Source organism: Populus nigra, chromosome 7 (genome assembly GCF_951802175.1).
Source record: "Populus nigra chromosome 7, ddPopNigr1.1, whole genome shotgun sequence".
Classification (NCBI taxonomy): domain Eukaryota; kingdom Viridiplantae; phylum Streptophyta; class Magnoliopsida; order Malpighiales; family Salicaceae; genus Populus; species Populus nigra.
In genome coordinates this window covers 20,947,509-20,963,989 of record NC_084858.1, presented here as the reverse complement: position 1 = coordinate 20,963,989, position 16,481 = coordinate 20,947,509, and the positions used below count along the sequence as shown (strand labels likewise).

At 34.9% G+C, this 16,481-nt stretch overlaps 1 protein-coding gene across 1 annotated transcript; it reads left to right on the top strand.

Annotated features, from left to right (window-relative positions):
- The first annotated feature begins 2,125 nt into the window (after nt 1-2,125).
- On the top strand, nt 2,126-5,930 carry LOC133698132 (cysteine-rich receptor-like protein kinase 10). The gene is made up of 7 exons (XM_062120961.1): nt 2,126-2,988; nt 3,224-3,340; nt 3,443-3,645; nt 3,838-4,048; nt 4,203-4,440; nt 4,761-4,911; nt 5,014-5,930. The coding sequence occupies exons 1-7, from the start codon at nt 2,190-2,192 to the stop codon at nt 5,317-5,319; spliced, it is 2,025 nt and encodes a 674-aa protein (XP_061976945.1). The 5' UTR covers nt 2,126-2,189; the 3' UTR covers nt 5,320-5,930.
- The last annotated feature ends 10,551 nt before the right edge of the window (nt 5,931-16,481 follow it).

Sequence of the window (16,481 nt, the reverse complement as noted above, 5' to 3'; positions counted from 1 at the left end):
ATGTTTCTTGAGTGTTTTTTTAGCTTTTTTATTTTTTAGAGGATTTTTTTAGTTCTATTTGAAGAATTGTTTTTAGTTCATTTTATTTAGATCTATCAATAATTAAGATAACTTCACAGAAGCTTTAAAAAAAATCTCTCAAAACTCTACAAAGAAAAGAAAAAAGAAGACAAATCCTAAACTTACGTAATGCATGGATTTAATAAATGTTTGTGTATTAATGTTTGAGGTGAAGGTGAGGTGTGAGGGTGGAGTTGTTTATGTGAGGTGATGCGGGTGCTGTTGGTTCTGGGATGCTTGGATGTTGTCATGGGGTCTTTGATTTGTTTTTAGTGGTTTTTTATCTATAATGGTTTGGTGTCCTTTGTTCTAGTTGTGTTTTATTATTATTATTATTATTATTATTTGTGTGCATTTGATAATTTCATGATAATATTTTTTTAAAGTAATTTTTTTTTATAGATAATACATTAAAATAATATTTTTTTTCTTAAATTTTTTTAATTTTTTTATATAAATATATTAAAATTATTAAAAAAACATCTAAAGACATCAATTTAATATTTTTGCAATGAAAAGCAATTTTAAATTTTTTTTTAAAAAAACTTATAAATGCACTCTTTCTCTTCAAAAAAGATGTGTTATATTAAGAAATCTTTAGTGTTTAATTCTATCAATTTTATTAACAAAGAACCTTCAATCTCTGATATGATCTTGCCCTCGTTGATCACATTTTTCTTGATATGAAAGCCCGGCAAAAAGCTTAAAATACATACCTAGTACGTACTATGATTTGGGCTTAATAGATGAAAGCCCAGGATAGGGTGGAAAAAATCAATTTTGGTCCCTCTTCTCATAAGATGTGGTTAAATCGATCCCTCAACAATATTCTGGTTGTGTTACACACAGAAAATATATAATCCAGAAAAAGCTTCCCGTATTTTAGAATTTGTCAACAAAGGCAGGCATCAATAAGCAAATGAGAGTCTAGAATCTATAGTCACAGAAGTGTCAACAATCTAGAATTGATGAAAATCCAGGGCAGTTTCCATCTCAGCAATCTCAAAATACACATGTTGAACTGGTCTTTCTAATTCTTCAGAGGAGTTATAAGTCGTGGCCATGAAAGATGACATTGTTCAGGAGCAGTTTACAGGACAGTTGCAAGAAGTGAATTGAATTTAAGAGACGAGATTAGTTTAATATTTCAATATTACACAAATTTGAACGGGACATCATTGATGACCTGTCCGTCGCGCATCAAGCAAATTCTTACAACAACCAGCGAATTAGAACCCTTAATTTCCCCTCTTATACTTGTTCAAACATATCCGAAACCGCAGCGCTGTACAAAAACATCGATTGACTCTCTATTTGATATCCTTAATTTCATTGTTACATCACTTCTGCCGTCCTTTCATATTTATTTTTATTTAATATATCGTTGATCTTAATTTGTCTATTTTCAGCTATTTCCCTTTCAAATTACGTCTATTAAAAAACTGAGTTTTTTTTTTCATTCAGAGTATGTTTTGGAATATAATAATGGTTATTTTTTTAAAATGTTTTTTCTCTTAAAATATATTAAAATAATATTTTTATATTTATTAACATTTATTTTAAATATTAACATATCAAAATAATTCAACAAAATAATTAAAAAAAAATATTCAGATTTTAACTACCCTTCATCTAGCCCCATCCCGAAACGGGGCTCGAGAAAAATGTAATTGACGGCCTCAGTCGAATGCATTTGTGAGAAATATTAGCATCGTCATAGATTTGAAAATTAAATGGTAATTTGGAAAGTATACCAACTTACCGTCCCATTCTCGGAATAAACCCTCAGAAAGCAGCCCGCCTACTCTTTTGCTTGGGAGAATGGAAAACCCTACAACATTTGAATAAGCGGTTTTATTGCTTGTTGGGGTACTTTGGTCTGGACCGAAACACACGTTGTTTGACTTGGTACATTGCTGGTTGCTGTTGTTTGCGTCAATGATTCAAAGTGGATGTTTTTTTAAGAAGATATAGCATTAAGCCGACAGACCACTTGAAGTGTCGGTAAATGGCTTGGAATTAGATAACTCTTGCAACCATATTATATATTCTCCCCTGTGGAAAGGGAAAACTTTGTTCATAAAAATACATTTTGTCTAAGGTAGCTGAAAGAGCACTTGGTCGCTAGAATGAATTCTCCGATCAAACTCTCCAATACAATCCTCCTATACTTGCTTACCCTCTGTATCATTACTAAAGCACAGAACCTCAATAACCCCAATTACCTCCATCATTTTTGCGACGACACAACCACTTCCACAACAATCTACAAGGACAATTTAAATACTCTTCTCTCATCACTTGCTTCTAATGCCACCAGCAACAGTATTGGATTCTTCAATGCCTCTGCGGGCCTGGAACCTGATGATGTCTACGGCCTCTTTTTCTGTCGTGGTGATCTTAGCACCGACGTCTGCCAAAATTGCGTGGCCAATGCCACCAAGGATATAGTTCAACGACATTGTCCAACCCAAAAGGTGGCTCTCATATGGTATGATGAGTGCTTCCTGCGTTACTCGAATAAGATCATGTTCTCCACCATGGAAAGAGACCCTAATTACACTTTGTGGAATACAAAAAATGTAGCTGTCCTTGCAGATTTTAATCGGGTACTTGTGAACACTATAGTCACTGCAGTTAATCAGGCAGCAAATATGCCAGCAGGTGCTAAGAAGTTTGGAGCCACGAAAGCTAATTATACAACGGAAGACTATCTGTACGTCTTGGTGCAGTGCACACCAGATCTATCTAGCGGCGATTGTCAACAATGTCTTCTAGCAGCTTATTCTGGGTTGGAAATTTGTTGTAATGAAAAGCGAGGAGGAAGAATCTTGTTTCCGAGTTGTATTGTTAATTTTGAAACGTATATAAATTACAATGAAACTTATGTCGAGTCTGCAGCCTTGGCACCATCACCTGTACCACAAGGTAAGAGTTTCATTTTCTTCGTTATGACTGCTTGATTTTCATGTTGCACCCTAGACCATCATAGGTTATTATCTACCTGTATAACTGCCTCGTACAAAATGAATTAGGAATTTGTCTAATTGAATTAGTTCTGAAAGTTGGAGTTAGTACTGCAATTTGTCTTTGCCTCATGTAAAGCACAATACACATTCAATTCTCTATAACGATGTTGAAGAAAAACATTTTTGCTATCCAGGAGACAAAGGAAGTAGCAAAAAAACTTGGATTATAATCGGTGCAACTCTATCTACAATTGTCGGGGTCCTACTGTTAAGTTCTTTCGCCTACATCATGTGGAGAAGGAAGAAACGAGGTAAAAAAAAATTATGTCTACCATTATTTATTAATCATGGTCCTGATAATCATCATCATTGTTGTTATTCTAACTACTATTATTTCGTAATCTGCACCTTAGAGGAAATACGAAACAGCCAGGTGATTCAATTACTTGATATGGAAGGAAGGACAATTGAAGATGACTGCTCGAATGAAATTATGTATGGGGAGGTGAAATCCCAGGATTCTCTTTTGATCCAGCTAGATATTGTACTCAAAGCTACAAATCAATATTCTAATGAAAATAAACTTGGTCAAGGAGGTTTTGGCCCGGTGTACAAGGTACTCATGGCTATAAAGTCCATAATTATATGGTTGGTAGCTGTACTAAATTGAAAGAAAAAAAAAGTCGTTTTTTGAAAACATAATTCAATCTTCACTATGTTTTTTGATTATTATGTAGAGATGACGCTTTTTTTTTGGTTCATCGAATATTTAATTGCTTATTAGTTTAGAAAATATATGTGCCTTCAGGGTGTAATGGAAGATGGTAAAGAAATCGCAGTTAAGAGGCTTTCAAGAACTTCTGGTCAAGGATTAAGGGAGTTCATGAATGAAGTCAATTTAATTGCAAGACTACAACACAGAAACCTTGTCAAACTCTTGGGATGCTGCCTCGAAAAAAATGAAAAGCTGCTTGTCTATGAATACATGCCGAACAGAAGTCTTGATGTCTTTCTCTTTGGTTTGACTCTAAAACTTCAAAGAACCTGATACTGTATATTCTTTTTTTTTTTTTTTAAATAGTTTAGTTGATTTTTTGTGCGTCTATGGGCAACCACAACCTGTTAACAGGGTGGAAAAACTAACTAATTGAACTTTCCATCGATGTTTCTTAGATTCTACCATGCGTGTGCAACTTGATTGGCAAAGACGGCTAAGCATTATAAACGGAATAGCTCGGGGGCTCTTGTATTTGCACGAAGATTCACGTCTCAGAATTATTCACAGGGACCTCAAGGCCAGCAACATTTTGCTGGATTATGAGATGAATCCAAAGATATCAGACTTCGGAATGGCAAGGATTTTCGGTGGAAATCATAGTGAGGCTAATACGAACAGAATTGTTGGAACATAGTAAGTATTACTCTCCATTTTGTCCAATGGCCTCTCCCAACCCTACCGGTCTAAACTTCAAATATATTACGAATGCTTCTCATCAGACTCCTCTTTCATGCTCAGTTGTTCTTTTAGTACCAATGGATTGTAGTCTTTTTTCCTTATATATTAGCTTCATTAAAGATAGGCACCATAACTTTGAACATATTCTATGAACAATTCATTGCTTTCCAGGAAAAAGGATCACACTTGGTGAATATTCCAAGCATTGCACAAAACCTTCACAACATTCACATGCCTCTAAATTGATTTTTTGTTATTATATTTGGATTTAACAGTGGATATATGGCTCCTGAATATGCCATGGAAGGGCTATCTTCTGTAAAATCAGACGTATTCAGTTTCGGAGTTCTCATGTTAGAGATAATTAGCGGGAAAAGGAATGGCGGGTTTCATCTTTCGGAAGAAGGGAAAAGCCTCCTCAATTTCGTATGCTCCTATCCTTGTATTTCGTCCATAGAAAAGATATTACTCTACTATGTCTATCAAAGAATAGTCTAATATTAATTCAGGACATTTTTAATATTTCAGGCATGGAAGCTGTGGTCTGAAGGTAAAGGACTGGAATTGATGGACTCTTTACTAGAGAAGTCAAGTGTAGCAACTGAGGTGCTGAAATGCATCCACATTGGGTTGTTGTGTGTGCAAGAAGACCCAGTAGACAGACCAACAATGTCATCAGTTGTTGTTATGTTGGCAGGTGATAACTTAAAAATTCCTATCCCTTCAAAACCTGCATTTTCTGTTGGGCGAGTTGTTGCGGAAGAAACTACATCATCAAATCAGAGAGTTAGTTCTGCTAACGAGGTCACTCTTTCTAACGTATTACCACGGTGATTGTGGTGCAACTCTTCGTTTTTTCTGGTAACAAAAATATTGAATGGTGGAAAGCAGCAGCTAATCAAATTTATCAACAAGACACTTGGCTTTTTAAGATCAGATTTTGCTCGCAAAAGATGGATTAAGCCATTTTGGGGATCATAGGGCTGAATATCTTAACAAATTAAAGGTTGCTGCCTAAATATAGTGCACAGTGTGACACGGACGCATATCAACAAGTTTTATCTAAGAAGAAATCTGGATGCATTAAACAAGTTTTCCGCTGAAAAAGGATATAAATTTTTATTTGACCATTAGATCATGGAAAAATTCTACAAGAGTGTTCTACTGTTACGTATGGAGGTTGGCTGGCTATACTAGGCAGCCAAGGTCAAGAACTGTCCAAATTCAGCTCAGAAGTTTCTGTTTAGAATTTTTTTTTTTATTTTCCTGGTTAATTTTAGATTTCTTTTCTAGTTAGATTTTAAGATTTTATTTGATTTATATTTTTTAGATAGATCAGGTTAAGCTCCTATTTAAACAACCGTGTTTTTGTTATTTTCCATGAGAGATTATTATTATTGACAATGAGCTTTTTTAAATTAAAAATTCACAATCTTATAGTTTAACATATAATCCGGCCCCTCATAGATTTTTTCCAATAGCCTAGCCAAAGAAGCATTGCCATTTTTTAAAGAAAGATCCTATCTACTTGGCTGAAGCCACCAATCGAACACTTGGCTGGTTAGGTAAAAAGAAACGGAAGCAAAAATTACTCAGACGTCTATGATGACGAACAAATTGTCAAGCCAGACGACATTAGCTTGTTCCTACTTCAAAATTTCTAGAAGAATGTGATGCAGACGGAAGCATATCAAGATAGTACCAAGCATAGAAAGATAGACTACAAATAATTTTAAAATCTTATTTTATTTATGCAAAGTTAATTTGACCAAATCTACTTCTAAAAAACATGAAAAAGACTTATTGAGGAGGTAAATTATGTTTAAGGAGAGAAAATAATCCATATAAATAAGAACGAACTTTCATGCACCAGAATAAAAACTTGGCATATCGCTTAATACAATAGAATAAATTGCAATACGAGAATGCTCCATAAGAATAAATTAGCCAGAGCTTGGGCTGTGTTTCTTTCTTACATCTCCTTGTGAATTTGCAGTCAGAATGTGGCCTCTGCTACCAATGCTTCATAAGAATCCTCCGTGATCATCCTGGTAAGTAGTTTCAGTCTTTAAAAGACAATCATTCTCAAATCAGTCTTAGGTTTTATATTTTGATTTTCTTTTTTTATCTATATATTTTGATTTTGCTTTTCTTTTTATTTCAATTTTAGGAATATTGGGTTCTAATATAAGGACTATGTACTGAAAAGGTTTATGAAAACCACCGTGTCTTTGTCTAGTGGTGCAGTTCTCATTTATAGAATTTCTTTAGCAATATTACAGCAAGGTAATTACTATACAAAGTTAACGTATTCTTCTATATATAGCTACTGTCTATAATCAAGGAATTGCCTAGAATCATGGGATTGAGTTTTGTTAACAGATACAACATGATTTGAGGAGAATCTTGGGGATCCTGCTATATGCATAATAACCCCCGCAAGCCTAGGATCTCAGAATCAGAGATGTGAAGCTTGGAACGGAAAAAAAATAAATGCAGGGTGGCCAAGACTTTTGGTGAAAATGTCGGCAATTTGTAAGTGAGTGGGAACGTAACGAATGGTGAGAACTCCTGAGGTCACCAACTCTCGCACAAAATGATAATCTAAATCAATATGCTTATAACGCTTATGGGAGATTGGGTTGACAGCAAGAAAAATTGAGCTTTGATTATCACAAAGCAGGACCAGAGGAGATGGAGAAGAGACATGAAGGTCCTGAAGAAGATGTCTCAGCCACTTAACCTCTGTGGTAGTATGAGCCAATACTCGATATTCAGATTCACAGCTGGACCGAGAAACCGTTGGTTGCTTCTTAGAACTCCAGGACCCTAGAGCACCACCAAAATAAATGGCATAGCCAGAAACTGAGCGACGAGTATCTGGACATCCAGCCCAATCGGCATCCGAATAAGCAAGGAGTTCTTTAGAAGAAGATGGAGTGAAAGATAAGCCAAAGCGAAGAGTCCCCTTAACATAACGTAGTATCCGTTTAACAGCCTGAAAATGAGAAATAGATGGCTTGTGCATGAACTGACTGATAGCACTTACAGCGTGAGCAATATCAGGACGAGTAATTGTAAGATATTGAAGAGCCCTGACAAGTGACCGCTAAAGAGATGGATCATCAAAATCAGGGCCAAGCACGGAAAGATGCTGGGCAACTACCATGGGAGTGCCCACCGGTTTGGAGTCAACCAACTGTGCACACTGTAGAATCTCATAGGCATACTTGGCTTGGCTAAGAAAGAGACCAGTAGATGTGCGATGAGCCTCCAAGCCTAAGAAATAGTTCAAAGAGCCAAGGTTTTTGGTTGAGAATTCATGAGTTAGCTTGCCAATAAAGGAATGAAGGAGTGTTGAGTTGCTGTCAGTCATGACAATATCATCAACATACAGTAAAAGGTATATTAAGTCATCACCCTTGGAGAGCACAAATAAGGATTGGTCTGCAGAACTACAAGTGAAGCTAATGGCCAAGAGAAAGGAGCTGAAGTGATGAAACCATGCGCAGGGAGCTTGCTTGAGGCCATAGAGAGCACGACAAAGCCGACAGACATGTGTAGGATGTTTAGAATCAACATAACCGGATGGCTGATCCATGTAAACTTCTTCCTGTAAAAGTCCATTAAGAAAGGCATTATTGACGTCAAGTTGCCAGAGAGGCCAATTATTTAGACTACCAGGGACAAAACAACTCTAACAGTGGAAGCCTTGACAACAGGGCTAAATGTATCGGTGAAGTCAATGCCCGGTTGCTGTGTGTAGCCCTTTGCGACAAGACGAGCCTTAAAACAATCCACAGTACCTTTTAGTTGGGTGATCTAGGCACTAAATCCCAAGCGTGATTGTGATGAAGGGCCTGAATTTCTGCATCCATAGCAGCAATCCAGCCGGGATGCTTAGCAGCGGACTTGAAGCCTTTGGGCTCGCGCATGGTGAGAAGAGAGTGGAACAAGCTGGAGTGAGGAATTGTGCACACATGGGAGTGGTGAGAAAGTTTGAAAATGCTTGATTTGGAACGAGTCTGCATTGGATGAGTACTAGTCTGGGAAGGATAGTTGGGAGCTATAGGAGAGGATGCATCAGGGACAGGATCTTGGTCAGCAGACATAAGAGGTGAGGCAGGCAAAAACTCATGCATCAAAGGAATAGTGGAGTCAACAGTAGGAGCCTGCAAACCTGAAAGAGGCACAACACTAGCAGATGGGTCAGTTAAGCAAAATCGACATGCACGTGGTATAGGATTAGGTTGTGTTGGTAGGTCAGCCACTGAAATGGAAGCAGGCTCAAGGAATGCACTAACAGGGGAGTTGGGCAGGGACCGAGAGCAAGAGGTTCCTTGAAAGGGATAATTAAGTTCATCAAAAGTAGCATGCCTAGAAATAAATACATGATTAGTAGAACGATCAAGGCAACGAAAACCATGATGGGACATACTTAGCCAAGAAAGACACATGGACGACTGCGAGGACTTAATTTGTGAAGAGCATGGTCACGTAAGTAAGGAAATACAAGGCAGCCAAAAGGATGAAAATTGGAATAAATGGGAGATTTACTGTACATAAGCTCAAAAGGAGACAAGCCATCAAGAGTTGGTGTTGGCAACCGATTGACGACGAAAGCAGTTGTGCTAAAAGCATTAACCTAAAATCATAGAGGAATATGTGAGTGAAAAAGCATTGCTAAGCCAGTTTCAGTTGTATGTCGATGTTTTCGCTCGGCTCGGCCATTTTGGGCTGGTGTATAAGGACAAGACATTTGATGATGAATGCCACATTTTAGCAAGTGATCCCGAAATTGATGATTTGTATATTCAGTGCCTTCATCGCTTTGAAATGATTTGATTTTAAGTGAAAACTGAGTTTCTACAAATTTCTGGAATTGAATAAAAATGCAGAAAAAATCTGATTTAAATTTTAAAGGATAGAGCCACGTAAATCAAGAGTGATCATCAACAAAAATAACATAATATTTATAACCTAAATTTGATGGAACAGGAGATGGACCCCATAAATCACAGTGAATAAGATCCAAAAAATTAGATGCCCGTTTGTCATTCTGATGAAATGGTAGTCTATGACTTTTTGCAAGTTGACAACTAGAGCAAATAGTGGGAGTGGGCAGTAAAGATGTCACACATAATTGACGCTTTTTATTTAAAAGAGAAATAATAGAGTGTGACACATGGCCCAAACGCGCATGCCAAACATCAAATGAAGCTCAAGGACAATTATTTGGAAAAACAGAAAGCAAAGAGTGATGTCCACGCTTAAGCACATAACGATCTTTTTCACACCGCCTGATTGCCACCACCTTTCTTGTGACTAGATTTTGTATAACAAAGCGATCATCAGTAAAGGTGATAGAGAAAGGAAAATCAGAGGTAAGTTTGCTAATGGAAATCAAATTTTTGGTTAAGCCATGCACGACTAAAACATCCTTTAAAGTAAGGGAAGAAGTGGGAGAAAGGATACCAGTATGAGAAATGGGAAGAGTGGCACCATTACCGACAACAACACAATCCTTACCAGTGTACGTATCAGACTTGTCCAACTGAGCAACATCATTGGTCATATGTGCAGTGGCGCCGGTGTCTGTATACCAATCAGAGGCTTGAGTAAAAAACTCCACAAGGTTGGCAGATTTTGAGGAATGAGAGTAACGGTCATGACATGAAGTAGCATAATGACCTTCCTCACAACAAATCTGACAGCGAATAGGACGGTTGCGTTGAAAACGACCATTTCCACGGCTACGATCCCCACGAAAGGGACGATTACCACCACGAGCAAAAACAAATTTATTACTGTGATAGGCAATGAAGGCAGCAGAAGTGGATCTCATGGGAGGCAGCTCCAATGATTTAATAAAATTTTCATAACTCTCCGCCATGGGAACAATCTCAGTAAAGGAAGTGAGAGATGGAAGAGATAGCTGTGTAGTAGAAAAGGTGGAGAAAGTAGAGCCAAGTCCACGTAAATACCAGTATATTTTGTCAAGATCATCTACAGGACGACCCATTGCAACCAGCTGGTCACAAACAGATTTGAACTCATGGCAATATTCAACAACAGATCGAGAATCTTTCTTCATGTGCTGCAGTTCATCTTTGAAACGTAACTCCCTGGATTTGGAACGATGACTGAAGGTTGTCTCCAAAGTAGACCAGACAACATGTGAAGAGGTTAAGCCAACAATAGCAGACATGGCTTCTTTAGTCAACGAAGTAAGAAGGAGGCTTAGTATGAGTTGATCGGTCTGCTGCCATTTAGCAAATGCTGGATTGATAGTGGCAGAGTCATCAGAACCGATAGTTGCAGAAGAAGGTTTAATAGAGCCATCAACAAATCCAAGAAGATGTTGGCACTACAGTAATGGTAGCACTTGGCTACGCCAGAGGAGGAAGTTGGAAGAAGATAACTTGATGGTCAACAGATGGACCATTGTGTTGAAAGACAAAGTGGAGGACGGAGTTTCAGAGGCCATTTGGATCGAGGAAGGAGAATCCTTAGGGAAGCTCTGATACCATGAAAAGGTTTATGAAAACCACCATGTCTTTGTTTGGTGGTGCAGTTCTCATTTATAGAATTTCTTTAGCAATATTATAGCAAGGTAATTACTATACAAAATTAACATATATATAGCTACTGTCTATAATCAAGGAATTGCCTAGAATCATGGGATTGAGTTTTGTTAACAGATACAACATGATTTGAGGAGAATCTTGGGTATCCTGCTATATGCGTAATATGTACATTTAATGGACACATCATTAGCTATCTAATAGATTCTAATGAAAAATATTTAATTATAAGAAGAAAAAATAATACTATACAGAAATTCATAAAAACCTAGTATTTTCTTACTGGTTTTATTCTATGACCACTTGAACTCGTGAATCTTGTTAGGCAGGGAAGAAAGAAAATACAAGATAAGATGGGGAATGTCATGGGATTGGTCACCCGAACCACAAAGAGTTTCAACTCCAAAATTCCCAGAGAGATGGCCCCAGTAACAGGGAATCCGTATTCATGGATTTAACATCCATTTATGCAGCTACGAAAACTTCTCTGACTCGAATTTGCCTGGAGAAGATGATTCTGGCCTGTTTATAAGGTAAAAGAAACATATTCCCTTCATGTCCTGGCTCAAATTCACACTTCGCAGTACTCTAAACGGAGTGCATACTGAGCGATGGAAAGGAAGTAGCAGTAAAGAGACTTTCAACTTTGTCTGAGAAAGACACAAAGGAGTTTACAATTGAAGTTCTGCTAATCATGAAAATTCAGCACAAAAATCTTGTCAAACTTCTCTGTTTTTGTGTTGATAGAGATGAAAAGCTTCTGGTTTATGAATTTATGCTTGACAGCAGCCTTGACGCTTCCTCTTTGGTTAGTTTTCTTCAATGCTTTCGATCAGAAATTTCCATTCATTGATATTTAGATACAATCTGCTTATTTCTCTTCAAATACTGGATTTTAAGTTGTTATTAACTAATTCATTTCCACCGATATCGAACACGAACTTGTATTGTAAATAGAATTGCGAAGGGAACTCTTTATCGCCATGAGGATTCTAATCTCAGAATCATTCATCGAGACCTGAAAGCTAGCAATATCTTGTTGGAAAAGGATATGAACCCAAAAAATATCTGACATCGGAACGACAAAGATGTTTGCTGGAAGTGAAGGCGAGGCCAATACTGCTAGGATAGCTATAACAGAGTGCGTTTTCATCTCTGATATTATTTACTCAAAACTATATTAAACAAGATAATTATTACAAGGTCTTCAATTATGTGAAGAACCGAGAGATGTATGGGTCTCCCATTCATATTGGGCTTGTGTGTACGAAAGGCTTATAAACAAGTATGGACACCTTAAACCTAGAAGACTGCGTTGTTGGGTTATGGGTATGGGCTTCTATATCTAATATTGGGTCTGTGTGTGTGAAAGCTTATACAATATGGACATACTCCAACCCAAAAACCTAAATTACTGGGTAATGAGTACATTTTATATATAAATAATTTTATTTTATCATTTATTTTTAAAATGGGATAATTAGAACTCATATGTGCACCCAAAAAATCTCACTCAAAGTAGCCCGCGTGATACCGTGGGTTGGACAAAATTATTTTAACCCAAAAAAAAAAGTTTAAGAGATTATGTTTTTGATAAAGAAAATTTAATTATAATTAAATTAAATCTTGATTAATTTGATAATATAATAAAAAAATTAGACAATATCAACAACAACAACCAAAAAAATAAAATTTAAAAAATATTACCCTGAGCAATGTTGGGTAACATGTAAAATTTGTGACTTGTATATGAGATATGTTTAGATTACATGTCTATTGTGTATTGACTAAAGTGATGAATATGGATAAAATAGGTGATGAATTTAAAACATAATTGGGTATTAATTTAACTTCTCTTCCTCCTAAAAGACATAATTGGGTATTAATTTAGGTTCAAAATGGTTAAATCATACAAAATAAAATTAAGTTCGAGGATCATATTAAAAATTAAAAAAAAATAAACTACTTTAAATTCTCAATCCATAGATCCCTTTAAATTCTCAATCCATAGATCCATAGTGATTTGTGAGATGATGAATAGTGATTAATTTACAAAAAAAATATTAGTATATATTAATATTTAACAATCATTTACTCAACCATGAGAAAGCAAACAAAGAATGGGAGCCTCACCACAGTCCTCGCCTGTATTGATTCTAATACCAATTTGATAGAAAGTTTTTTTGTATTCGGAGAGATACATGGACCTTCTCGTTCATATTAGGTTTGTGAGTATGAGAACTCATACACAAGGATGGATATATTTTCAACCTAAAAGAATAGATTATTGGATCCATTTCGTTTTTTCTTTTTCTTTTTTCAATATAAGATAATTATCACACGTGTGTATATATATACCTAATAAATTATTAATTTGTGCACGTACCATAATTTCCCTATACAATAATGTCAGGAAGTTATAAACAGAATTCATTATTTTTGTTAGCTGTGTTTCATGTTTCAACTCTTAAATTCTATCTCCAAAGTGTCCAGAACATCTGGGAACACATGGGGTCTGCTTGATATTTATGCCTTTTGTTTTCACGAGTTACTTATTATTCCTGAAGTGATAGTGGATACACAGCACCGGAATACGCAGCGGAGGGACTTTACTCCACCAAATCTTATTTTTTCTTTTTTTTAGTTTTGGAGTTCTTCTCTTGAGATCATAACTAGAAGAAAGAAATCTGGATCCCACAAATCAAAACGAGCTCCTAGCCTCCTGGCTTATGTGATTTTACTCGGCGTAAATGTAAAATACACCCAACTCACTATTTCTGACACTGATAAAAAGGTTAACATTTAGTTACCCCTCTAAATGGTGAATCAGGCATGGCAATTACGCCATGAAGGGAATGAACTAGAGGTGGTAGATCCACTGTTGGCCGATTCATGCAGTCCAGATGAACTTTCAAGATACATGCATATCGTTTTATGAATTATGATGCGTTCAAGAAGATCCTTAATAAAGACCTACCATGTCATCTGTTGTTTTGATGCTGAAAAGTGAAAGTCCAACTCTTCACCAACCTGAACGGCCGGCCGCATTTTCTGTGGGGAGATTCACACACCAATATAAGGCTAATGCTAGCAATTGGTCCCTCAATATATGGTTTAACAATTTCTGGCATTTCGTCTTCCGGTGAGGAAGCTGATCACTGAGCCGTAACAATCTCTGATATTCACTGAAGCCTGACCTGCACTGTATTCTGTAGGGTTCGGTAATTTGCATGTTCTATTTACTTGTAGCATATATATATTGCTCAAGCAATTCTAGAAGTGGACAATCCCTCACTACCCTCTTTTCGGTAAATATGCATGATTTCGATTGCTGTGTCTATATATCTTGAACATTTAAACAAGGAAAACTTTGTGATATATATTTCCTCTTCATTTGTCAATAGCTAATTATCATAGAGTATTATCCTTCGTTTTTAATTTTCATGGATACGAAAAATCAGAAAATCTTTACTGAAATGGCAAGTTAGATTACCAAACCTGAGATTGTAAGAAATGGGAAAGGCCTGCACAGCTCAAGGGAAGGCCTGCATTGTTTTTTTAGTAGAAACATTGCTTTTTAAATATAAAAAATTATCATGATCTGAAGTATCAAGTAAAAAACATTGAAAATTATGTCTTAATATTTTATAAATAATTGAAAGTAGAAAAGAACAGTTAATTTGAAAAATAATTATAAAATATTTATAATAAAAAATAAAAAATAAAAATTTTATTTTTTATTGAATATTAATGATCACAATTTAATAAGAAAATCACCTTAGATTCATATATAATAATTAATGGAATCCTCGCTAATATTATTAAAACAAATGCTATTGTCTTATTTTAAAACAAAGCAACATTAAATGATATTTTTAATTATTTTATTGATAATAAATTTTGATTAAAATTTAAGAAAATAAATGGATAAAAAAAGGGGTGCATGAGCCTCAAAGTTTATTCTCACGTGTCTAGCCCAATATAAAGAAGCTTGGACAAGCGTGGGCCTCTTAGGCCCAGCCTTCTCTCTTAACCTTCTCACTTTTTTTTTTCTTTTAATTGAGTAAGTCGACGAACATAAACTTTTATACGAGAATTTGAAAATAACCCCGTTATTTTTTTTTGGGTAAATCTTTGAATTATTTTTATATTAAAAATTTAAATCATATTTCATCAAATTAATTTCTATTTCAATTCTAAAATTTTAGTAAACATCTTGAATTGTCAATTGTCAAGAACATTGAAAGAGATGAAAATATCAATAAATAAAAAATCACGAACATCACATATAAGGTTGAAATTAGAAAAAATCATAATTAAAGTTCATTGATAAAATTTAAAAAATAAAAAAACTTTATTGTTCAATGAAAGGAATGGAGACATTTCTACAAGGACAAATAGTGAAAGCATGTTAGGTTTATTATGTAATATATTTGAGTTATATAAAATATTTCATGAACAAAAACAAAGAAGGTAACTAACATGTATACGAAGATGAATCCATATCCCAACAGTCTAAATTTTTAAATCAATTTTCTCACCTCTTTGCATTTATTACTCTCTTTTCGAGGAATGGGCCATCTAGGGTTTGCCCCTCCAACCCCCGGTTCTCTCTCCCCAAACAAATTCACTTCAAACGATCAACATTGTTCTGAGTGTCAATGTGTAATAAAATTAGTTCAATGACAATTTACTATGATTTCTTATCAGGATTAGATTTTCTTACTGTTTATTTTTATATTTTAAAAGTATTTTTAATTTTAAAAAAAAATTAATTTTTTTGGATATTTTTATATTATTTTGATGTACTTATATCAAAAATAATTTTTTAAAAATAACAAAATTATTATTTTGATGTATTTTCGAGTAAAAAAACACTTTAAGAACAGACAGGAATACCTTATTTTTTTATAATATTTACCATCAATAAAGTTTAAAAATTTTTGTAGTCAAATATTTACTAACGCTAGAGATAAAAATATTATAGGCAAATTATTAAAAGTATAATACAACAAATCCTTAGCAATTCAAGACAAAACCAACAATACAGCTTATTTTAGATAGAATGTTTAATATGTGATAATATCATACCCTTTCACATAACCAATCATGTATCATAGAATATCTACTGATCAATTAGAGTTTTTACTAGTTTACAAATCCTTAAACTAGATCTTTTTCCCTCTAAGAATAAGATGCCAAATATTTATTTTTTTGTTTGAAAATTTTAAAAGTCATTGTAATATTGGGTGTGACAATCATGACCTGAAAATAAAGTATCAAATAAAAAACATTGAAAATCATGTTAAACTATTTTATATATAATCAAAAGAAAAAAAAAGTAATTAATTTGAGAAAATTTTATAAAATATTTATAATGAAAAATTAATAAAATATAAATTTCATTTTTAT